Source organism: Leptopilina boulardi, unplaced genomic scaffold (genome assembly GCF_019393585.1).
Source record: "Leptopilina boulardi isolate dan_hultmark-lab unplaced genomic scaffold, ZJU_Lbou_2.1 LbouV2_39, whole genome shotgun sequence".
NCBI lineage: Eukaryota > Metazoa > Arthropoda > Insecta > Hymenoptera > Figitidae > Leptopilina > Leptopilina boulardi.
This window is the reverse complement of record NW_026137962.1, coordinates 53724-65571: the sequence shown is the minus strand read 5'-3', so window position 1 is coordinate 65571 and position 11848 is coordinate 53724. Positions and strand designations below refer to the sequence as shown.

General features: G+C 29.4%; 1 protein-coding gene across 1 annotated transcript; it reads left to right on the top strand.

The window, feature by feature from the left end:
* Positions 1 to 6403: 6403 nt before the first annotated feature.
* On the top strand, positions 6404 to 7309 carry LOC127288489 (uncharacterized). The gene has a single exon (XM_051315967.1). The coding sequence runs from the start codon at positions 6404 to 6406 to the stop codon at positions 7307 to 7309; it is 906 nt and encodes a 301-aa protein (XP_051171924.1).
* Positions 7310 to 11848: the final 4539 nt, after the last annotated feature.

Below are 11848 nucleotides of genomic sequence, written 5' to 3'. Positions count from 1 at the left end.
GCTCTATATGGACAATTTTGAATTAAAGAATTTTCAATAAACATTGGCAGGTTAGCCAATTGTTTATTACCAATCCACTAACCCAAAGTACTTTATATGGGGCTCGTTGGATGCGGAATTCTGTCAACTTTTATTTAGTAACGTCAGAATTACGATACCTTTATTCGTTTATAAAATATGTAAATTTTTATTAACATTAATTAATTAATTAACTAATATCTCGAAAATAACAAAAAAGGATATATTAATATTTCTTGAGGTAAAAATGCACATTTTTAACTCTCAAAAAAAATAAATTTAACAAAAAGACCGAACTTAGAAAAAGTCAAAAAATGTTTGATTTTCAAAAAAAAAATCCAAAACTTCTCTTTTTAAACAACAATTATCCGGTCGGAATTAATCCTCTACTTCGCACAAAAATCCAAATTGAAGTCTTCACACATGAGGAAAATCAATGAAGACAACGAGGGAATTGCTTTCTGGTATATATTCGGATGAGATTTCCGAATATTCAAGAGCACCAAAAAGACGACTAGTGATATATTGATTATCAACAAATAGATTCTCGTTCTAAAAGTCTATGAGGCATAACATCTCTTAAAAATAAATAATTGAAATTAGTAAAATTATTAAATTAACAATGTTTGGTCGTGGTGCAATGAGTGTCAGGCAACTTTTAGATGGTGAGTCCCTATTGTAATCAAATTATCTTTCAGTCAGATCGGCATTTAATTGATAAATTTAAAATTTAATTAGAAATTTTAATGTTTGTTTAAAATTGATCGCGAGTGAATATCAAATGTAAAAGTTATTCGACCTTCTGCCGAATATTCTAAATAAATAGAATCAATAGGTAAATTAAAATTGTTATAATAAAATTAAGTGAAGTGTTTTAATTATGTCTCTATCCTTAGCCCCCTACTCTCCGCGAGTTATTAGAATATCGCAATAACGTGCTGAGCCTGCAGGCGTAGACTTTAAAAATTAAATATTATTAGAATGGTTTAGTTATTTTACATAAAAATAACTTGGTGTCAAAAAAATCAAATAACGTTATGCGATTAACGTGCAAAATAGTAATTAAAATAAAATTAATAAAAAAATATTAGAAAAAATAAATCAAACGTTACAAATAATAATCAAGGTCAACAATTGTGTGACTGATAGTACAAATTCTCATAACAATGATAAATAGGCACTGATAGAGAATCAAATTCCTCAAAATAATTCGAGTAAAAATATAATTAGTCATTTATTAAAAACTTTAATTTATTGGTCTAAAGATCAATTAAAAATTTATTTAAAAATATGTGACGTAGTCGTCCTTTGCGTTTTATGCAGTTCTCAGCTGAGAATAGAACTATTTAGTGGTCATTTTTGGATGAATTGCAAGTTCACCCAGTCGATTCGGAAGTAGAATCTCTTTCAGATTCGTGTGAAAATATTTTAGAAAAAATGCGAGAATTAATACTCACTCCGGTTTCATCGTAAATTAAAATACCGTACACGACAACCGTACATTGTACTCAAAATTCGGATATTCCCACGATTACAACTAATAGTTCATCTCACTCGCTTAGAGTAGTAGGAGTAACGGTAGCGAATTTGGTCTCCTTTTCACAACCAACTCACATTAGTCAGTCAAGTAGGTTCCCAAATCGTGCGAAATAATTATTTCAAACATCTAAATCGTGTATAGTATCATCGGCTATTCAAAAGCCATGTTTTGATTATAAATTACCCGCATATCAGGCAAATTTATTGATCAAGGGCGATGAACAACTTATTGACTTAGATGGGAATTATATGAATTGATTCCATGTGGTTCAAAAGAGTCAACTCTGAAACCAAAAATATAGTTTTAGTTTTAGTCTTTTTTTAGTGTTAGTAAATATTCTAGTTTCAGTTTTAAATCAAATTAAAAGTTTAGTTTAGTTCTAGTTTAAGTTTTAATTTAAATTATAATTTTAGTTTCTACTTTAGTTTTAGTCTGCTTGGGATTCCGTTCACGCAGTGAACCGAAACGGGTCCCTTATGGTTTCACTCATGTCCGTCCACAAAATCCTATCCCCACTTCAAAATCTAGCCATTTTAACCGATTAGGCTTAAACTTAGTATTCATACATATTTTTGCAAATAAATTAAAAGAAAATTATAGCGAATCCGATTGAAATTGAATTGAATATAGTTATATTCCAAAAACTCAAAATTTTGGAATAAAGTGTGACCCTCCTTAACTTTCACAGTTTTGGAGCTACGATGCTCAAATTTTGTATACATACGAATTTTTGAGAGTAGATTAATAGAAAATTATAACGAACCCGATTGGAATTGAATTGAATATAGTTATATTCCAAATATTCAAAATTGCTGAAAAAAGCGTGCCCCCCCGTCTTAACTTATACAGATTTAGAGTTAAGAAGCTGAAACTTGGTACACATATTTAATTTCACGTGTAGACTTCATGAAAAATATAGCTTGAAATTGACTTAAATATTGCTTTGCAACAAAAAATCAAAAATCCTGAAAAAACTCCAAATTCCTTTTCATCTTAACCTTCGCGCTACCGGGAGCCACCTAGGGTGACCCAGCGTCAAAGAATGTTTAAAATCTACTCGAGTTTTGCATCAATTACTACTTTATATAACTATTTCTAAAATACATTACTTGTATTTATTTACATACAATTATAATGAAAAATCTTGATAAGTATACAAAGAACGTCGGTAGCGCGAAGGTTAACTTTAACAATTTTTTAGCCAACCATCTCAAACTTTGTACAAATATACAATGTATATCTTTACAATCAAATTAAAAGAAAATTATAGACAAATTATTTTTTTTAAATATATAAACATTTAAATAATCATGAACGGAACCCTAGGTAAGCGAGTATAACTCGCACTTGACCAATTTTTGGTAGTGGTATATGAGCAATTCCACGTGAGATTGAGGGGTCTATCCTTCGATTTCTTTTATACTACGTTTTTGGGTAGAGGTTATGGGTCTAATTGAGTAAAAAAAAATTTGAAAAAAAATATTTATTATTTTTCGAGATATTTGCATTAAAAAATTATTGCAACTTTCTTTTCAATTATTCATAACTTTTTCACTTTTAGTCCTAGCAAAAAGTTTCTTAAATGTTTTTTGCTCAGAAAATATTGAAATTTAAGAAAAAAAAATTAATTTAAAAAAATAAAATTAGTTTTTAATTTTTAAACTTGTTATTAAACTTATTATGTAATTTTCAGATTTTTGCTTGTATCGCGAAGCTGGTCTGAAAAGTGAAAAAAAATTATCAAAAGTTTGCATTTCCTTTCTTTCCAATGGAAATATAGTTTTTACACCTCTTTAATTCAACAAATGAATTTCCATTGCAAGAACCCTTCATAATTTCAAAATTTTTTGGTGGCTCAAACGTGACTCACGCGTCGTTTAGCGTCATATCACACACAAAAATAAACGCGTGATCCAAACACCATATTACGTTCCACATTTTTATATAACATCTTAATGAAAAATTTTTTTGTTGAGCGTACAGCATTGACTTACATAATACGTCTTTATTGTTCCCACACTTCGCTACAACGTATGTGAAAAGTTCGCTGACATTGCTAACAAATACTTATATTCAAAGACAGATGGATCTAGTGTGATAAAATAAAATAAACGCGATAGCTCAACCCTGACTACTCTCCCTTAATTAATTCTTTTTTTACTTTAAAAAAATTGTAAAAAAAATTATTTCCTCACCGCAACAATTTTTTTTGTCAGAAAATAATTTTTTTTGACAATTTTTCTCACTAAAAAAATTTAATTAACTAAATAAATCAATAATTAGTTAATTAATTTGTTTTACAGAGAAAAATTGTAAAAAAATATTTCCTCATCGCAACAATTTTTTTGGGCTAGAAATAATTTTTTTGACAATTTTTCTCTGTAAAAAAATTAATTAACTAAATAAATCAATAATTAGTTAATTATTTCTTTACAGACAAAATTTGCCAAGAAAAAATTATTTCTAGCCCAAAAAAGGTCGCTGGAAAAAAATATTTTCAACTTTTAGTCATGTGAGTGCACAAGTCGAATAGCTCTTCGAACCATAGCTTGATAAATTTAAATTTCAAATAATTATTTCTAAACATAAGAAATCATATAGGATTTCATGTAGATTCTGAAATATTTATATATAAGATTTCACATAGAATTATATAAAGGAAACAAAATAGGATTTCATATAGGAATTTTCAGTTGGCAGACGGCAGTTTATAAAAATTAAAAATTATTTAATTAAAAATCAAATAATATTACTGCAATTCATCTAAAAAGAAAAGAAATTGTGCTTTGCAATACACCTTCTGAGTTAGAGTCTCAGCTTTTATAGTATTCAGGACTGATCTCAACTGTGAGAAAAAAAATTAGCACCATCTGGCGGCGTAAGTGTGGAACTATGATGATATATATCTATATTTGAATTTCCCATATAATTTCCGACTTAGTGTCTTAGACGGACAATTAAAACAATGAAATCCACACATGACATCCCACATAAATTCCTATGTGATGAATTCTTACATGAAATCCTATATAGGATCCTATATAGGATTTTATATATGATCCTACATAAGATTTTACATGGATTTTCATATATGTATTTCTGTATGATGAATTCTTACATGAGATCCTATATAGGAATCCATATGAGTTCATACTATATAGGATCTCATGTAAAAATTCATCATACAGAAATATATTAAAAAAATCCATGTAAAATCTTATGTAGGATCATATATAAAATCCTATATAGGATCTCATGTAAGAATTCATCATACAGAAATATATATATGAAAATCCATATAAATTCTTATGTAGAATCATATATAAACTTCTATATAAAATCCTATATAGGATCCTATATAGGATTTCATGTAAGAATTCATCACATAGGAATTTATGTAAGATGTCATGTGTGGATTTCATTGTTTTAATTGTAAATCTAAGATACCAAGTCGGAAATTATATGAAAAATTATGTCGGAAATTATATAGGAAATTATATGGGAAATTCAAATATAGATGTATGTCATCATAGTTCCACTCTTACGCCGCCAGATGGTGCTAATTTTTTTTTCACAGTTGAGATCAGTCTTGAATACTATAAAAGCTGAGATTCTAACTCAGAAGGTGTATTGCAAAGCACAATTTCTTTTCTTTTTAGATGAATTGCAGTAATATTATTTGATTTTTAATTAAATAATTTTTAATTTTTATAAACTGCCGTCTGCCAACTGAAAATTCCTATATGAAATCCTATATTGTTTTCTTTATATAATTCTATGTGAAATCTTAAATATAAATATTTCAGAATCTACATGAAATCCTATATGATTTCTTATGTTCAAATCAATCATATATATGATCTCACGTGAGGATTTTCAATATGATTTCATGTCAGATTATTTGTAATAATTTTTTATTCAAGAATCGAAAAAAGATTTGATGTATGATTTGATATAGGAAAATTTCTGGTTAAGGATTGAGCAATGAATTTTGGTATGTTTTTTAGTGAGAAAACACGAAGGAAATTGACATAAGAAATTGAAGGAAAAAATGTGACCAGAAAAAATTGTAGGATTTCACATAGGAATTTACATAATTTATTACCTAAGAACACGTTTATAAGAATTTACATCGAATCCTACTTCAAATCATGTCTCAATTTCCTATATGATTTTTCATAGGATCCTATATAGTTTCTTACATGACACATAGGATTTTATGTGGATTTTAATATATGAATTTATGTGAGATCCTATATAAGATCCTATATGAGAATTTTTAGTAGGGTTCAATAACAAACTCAAGCGAAATGTTTATTAAAAATTATTTGCAATATTTTCTCTCTTAATGGATTCTCCGAGAAACTCTTCGGTCGCCACCAAATTTCAAATTTCATAATTGTATACATAAGCTGAGATTCAGCTCAAAGATAAAATCATTTTTCTTTTGCAATATTTTAACATTATCAAAGATTGTTTGTAATCAATCCATTAATAAAGTTAGCTTCTTCTGCATTTACAAATTATTTTTTTTTAATTATTAATTAATAAATAGATTATTTAATTTTTTAATTAGGAATATGTGTTTGTCACGTGGTATGACGTCAGTGGCGCGCGAAAATTTAAAATTCAAAAAATAAAAAATCTAATTAAAATGTATAAATAAACATTATAATTCTTTTTTAAATTGATTCAATTAATTTTATAATACTTGTTTAAGGAGTTTGATTGTGGCTTTCGAGCTGAACAGACGTGTTTATTTTCGCTCTATTTGTTTACACGTAAGATAGTCGAATAGTGATATGTCTGAACATTTTTCCTTTTTTGGATAATAATTTTTGAACGATGGCTACAAATGAAGATTTAATGAAGTTGCTTTTGGAGATAAAAGTGGACGTCAGTGCCAGTAAAGAATCGATTTCTAGTGTAGTTTCTGAGATCTCAAGTTTGAAAAGTGACAATAAAAGGTTGTTTTCGAACTTGGAAGATTGTAAGGACGATTACAAGAAATTAAGGATTGAAAATCAACAACTACAGAAGAGATTGGTCCAGGCGGAACAATCAATACAGTACCTACAAAAAAAAGATAGGGAGAAAAACCTCATTATGTTTGGTGTCGAAGAATCTGAGAATGAAGATTTACTAGTTAAAGTGCTCAGTGTTTTCTCTTCAACCGAAATTAACATTGAAAAGGAGGACATTCATTCCATCAAAAGACTTGGATTTAATCGAGGCACCAGGCCTCTTATGATACAGTTTAATGCTTTGCAACCGAAAATCTTGATTTTCATAAACGTAGTTAAGTTGAGAAACTTGAATCTGAGTGTTACCAACGACCTTTCGAAGGAACAGCGAATGGAACGCAAGGAGACTCGTGTGAAACTGTTTGATTGTAAACAGAAACTCTATAAACTCGGTATAAACGCTCAAGTCAAAAATACAAAGTTGATTTGTGAAAACCAAGTGTATAGTATACAATCAGCCTTAGAGTACATTCAATTGCTCAATAAGGAAGGAAATAATCAGAGGGAAGATGTCAGTGATTCGGATAGTACGGAATCGGTCAATTCCATTGCGTCCACCGCCAGTAAGAAGAGAGGGAGACCTCCCGGTTCGAAAAGTGACCCCCTGAAGAAAATCAAAAAAACAGGAAAGGCTTCAGCATCTCCTTCTACAAGCAGACTGAAGGACTTTTTTAAAAAGAATGGAAATAACTTGAACAACGAACCGAGAAGTAATAATAAGGATTGACAACTCAATCAGGATTTCTCTCCCAGAATTATATTCTGGAATACCAGGGGCCCCAAAAATGTCACGGATCTTTTGGAAAATTCAAGCAGCAGAGACATCCTATGCTTTACGGAAACTTGGGCGATCTCTCTTCCCAGGTTAAATATCTCCCACCAAAACTACCAAGCGGAGACAATTTTTTCATCGGCACAGAAGAGCGATGGAAGGGGCAGACCCAAAGGAGGATTGCTGATACTTCTGAATGCGCGCTACTATAAGGTAGAAACTTTATATAAAAGCAATTCTTTTATTTTTATTATTGTTCGCGTTAAGGGGGGCGCCTACTTTAGAATGTAAAAAACTGCGTACATTTCATAAATTTTTTTCTCAAACACATTTAAATAAATCGATGCGAGATTTATTTAGTGTATGTTTTCTTATATATTTAAATCTTTGAAATATAATTTTTTGATTAAATGAAAATAAAATTTAATAATAAAATAAACGCCATATATGTAACGTCTCGCTGCTGAAATTTTCCCATTGCGTACAACCTAGGGTCCACAATTCTTATCCAAAACAAAAAAACAAAATTTTTTCTTTAAATATACATTATTGCCTTCTGTATGAATTAAAAGATTTCAATAGAAAGTAAAAACTGACATTTTTACATGACTTTTAAAAAAAAATTTAATTTTCGCCAAAAAAATCTCATTTTTTCTTTAAAAAAAAGCACTAAATTTAACTCTATCAAAAACAAATTTAATTCATACAGAAGAGACACTTTTTATCTTCAAAACAAGCCCAGGTAGACCTTAATCGGTTGATTAGATTTTTGTCTATCGTGTACGCAAACTACAAAAACAGTGTTTTGAGAAAAACGAGTTTAAAGATTGAAAAACATATAAGTGCTGTTTTTTAAAAACTTACGGCAGTCACAGGCCTCGATGAACGACTATTTTTTTATGGGTAGCTCTTAGATAAGACGACATTTTACTGATAAATGGTAATTTTAATGGTAGATGTAATAGTAGATAAGCGCAACAAATTATGAAAAGTATTAGAGACCGCGAGTAGATTCGCGCGCCAGGCCACGCGCTTTATTGCGTTCTACAAGCTGTAACTCGAAAAATACTTTGTATTTTGACATAATATTTTAAGAGCATATTCTCTGATAGTTGTTCTTTCAGTTAAGACAACTTTTAAAAAATCGATTTTTTTGACCCGATAAAGTAGGCGCCCCCCTTAAGAAAAATAATTTTAAAATTATAGGTCTTTTATATTTTAACCCTACTTCGCTTATCTCGAATAATCTAGATTCGTTAAATGAAATAATTTTTAGTTTGAATAATAATTTCATAGACACCTCCATTTTTATTGGGGGCGACATGAATTGTAGAGTAGGGGATCTCAATCAGATAGATGTAGATATAAATTTACTAAACAACAATTTAACTAATTTTCGAATGAGTTTGGATCTTAAAAAAAATATCAGAGGAATAAAACTGACAGAAAGCTTTGAAAGTATGGGTATGATTTTGTTAAATGGCAGAGTTACAGGAGATTATCCAGCAAATTATACATTTACTAATTCAATGGGGGGTAAATCCATAATCGACCTAATTTGGACAAATCTTTTCAGTACTCATTTGGTTAAAAATTTTAAAGTATTAAATATGGTCTCAGACCCGGATCATTTTCCTGTGGCTCTCTCATTGAATATCGCGACCGCAGTAGAATTTTCAAAAATTAAATTTAAATGGAGAGAGAATCTCGAAACCGAATATATGGAAGCAATGTCGTCGTCCTTAACGCCCGCGCATATTGATGATAATCTTGATTTTTTGGCTGAGAATTTAATAAATACAATAAAAAATGTTGCCAAGAAAGTGGGTATGGTTTCAAATGTAAATAATAAAGTGTGTTTATCTAAACCTTGGTTCGATAACGAATGTAAGGAGAGCAAAAAATTTTTTAAAAAAATGTTAAAAGAGTGCAGATACCAAAAATTCCCCCCAGATAAAACTAAGGAATATAATAAGTTTAAGAAAATTCATATAAATTTAATTGAAAAAAAAGAAAAGTTTATAATGAACACAAAATTAATATTTTGGCTTCAACAAAAAACCCGACCTCGTTCTGAAAAATAGTGAATAACTCTCGACGTAAACCAGGCATTCCGGATCAGATTGGCTTAGATTCATGGGTCGATTTCCTTGAAGAATCTTTTCCTTCTAGAAATCCTGATTACTATTTCCTAAATGATCCTGACATTAGTAATGAAATTATGGACGCTGTTATTACAAAAAGGGAAATTATAAAATGTCTTAATAAATGCAGATTAAATAAAGCCCCAGGACCGGATGAGATCTCCTATGAGTTTCTAAAGAGCCTGCCTGAAAGTGGGATTGTTTATATTGTAAAATTATTCAATAAAATAATGATCGAGGAGAAAATTCCGAAAACTTGGGCAGATATGGATACAATAATGATTCATAAAAAAGGAGATATTTTCGACCATTTGAACTATAGACCAATTGCTTTGTTAAATTGTGTCCTAAAGTTTTTCACGCAGATTCTTGCGAATAGACTTAGTATTTGGATTAAGGCGAACGATTTGATTCCCGAATCTCAGTCAGGTTTTAGAGAAAAAAGGAGTTGCTTAGATAATGTATTTGTTTTAAATGCAATGATACAGAATAGACTGAGGTTGGGGAAGGGGAAGTTGTTTGTTTTGTTCATTGATTTTAAAAGAACGTTTCCATCTCTGTCTGACTATTTGATAAAAAAGAAGTTATACTCATTTGGGGTAGGATCTAAATTCATAAAAATATTATTGAGTTTATATTCAAGGGCGAACGTTTCGGTAAAGGGAAAGGAGGGTAAATCTGACCCGGTAGAAGTTACTGAAGGAATCATGCAGGGAGAAACATTAAGTCCAATTATTTTTAATTTATATATATCAGATCTAGAAGAATATCTAATTAATAGGGGGGTAAGAGGGGCAGGGTTGTCAGATTGGGCTACAAAGCGCGATGTGGGCTATTTTTTGGGAATGTTTCGCGGCTTAAATTTCAGTTTCGCTACAAGTAGCAATTTGGGCTATTTTTTCTTATAAAATTGCTTTTTTGGGCTATTAGGACATTTTTTTTAACAATACTAGAAAATCGAATAGTAAATCATTAAAAGTATGAAAACTGTATGATAATAATAATATTGATAATATTGATCAACGATATAATTGGGTATCACAAGTCAAAGCAATTTTCTTCGATAGTATTGGAGTTGAGGATGTCTGGAAGGCCTTATCAGCAGAGAATTTAAGAAAGAATAGAAGTCAATTATTGAAAAAATTTGAAACCTTTTTAGTTAATAAAGATTTAATAAGACTCCAGACTTCCTCCTCTCTAAAATTATATTCGCACTTAGCATTGTATGACGGTCTTCAACCGTATTTAAAGTCGAGATTGCCTCTCCCTTTAATAAAGATATACGCACAGTTTAGATTATTAAACACGTTGCAAACTAGGATCATAACGAATAATAAATGTTTCAAGTTTACTAAAGAACAAAACTGTAATTGCGAAGAACGAAGACCGATTTACGACGAACATCACCTCTTTATAAACTGTAAGGCCCTCTCTGAAATTAGAAAAAAATATATTGTATGTGCCGACGAAGATGAGCAGACTAGTGTTTGGTTAAATGTGTTAAATGACAGAAATCCGTCATCAGTCAGAAAAGTTGTTAAATTTATTCAGGAAATATTAAATTGTACATTTTTAGAATAGGCTACGAAAAAAAAAAAAATTGGATTGTAAGAATCAAACTCCTTTGTATGGATTTATGAAAATCCTTAAACAAATAAATATAATAATAATAATACTTGTTTAATAATTTTGTTTGTCAAATTTCTTCGAGAAAAAAATTAATTAACTAATTATTCAATTAATAAGCTAATTAATTTCTTGCCAAAAGAAAATTTTACGATGAGGAAATATTTTTTTTGTTTAATTTTCTCTGAAGAAAAATTATTTAACTAATTATTCAATTAATAAGCTAATTTATTTTTTTCAACTAAACATATGATAAAAAGATTATTTCTAGCTCAGAAAAAAATGTTATGCTGAGGAAATAAATTTTTTTCAGTGAAAATTTAGAAAAAAATTTACTGTTTTCGTTTGATTTTTTCTTTGTGAATGCAGTAAATAATTTCAAAAATTTAATAGTAAGCATACCGAACCATTAATTTCTGCTTTATCTACACCAAAGATTATTAATGAAAGATCTATTTCCCTGGGAGTTATCATCATCTTAATCTTTTGTTTTCTAACTATCACAAAAGCGAAAACCTTTGGCGATAAAGTTTTGTATTTAATTGTTTTTAAAAATCTTTTTATTTTAAAATATACGATGTCGAACAACCGATCCAGAAGTGAAAGTACGTATAGTAAATAGTATTAATAATTATAATAATTTTAAAATTCCCTTTTTTCAACAAAATATTGACTAAAGTTATATTTTCAGAATTTGAATCATAACCTTAAAATTTAATTGTTT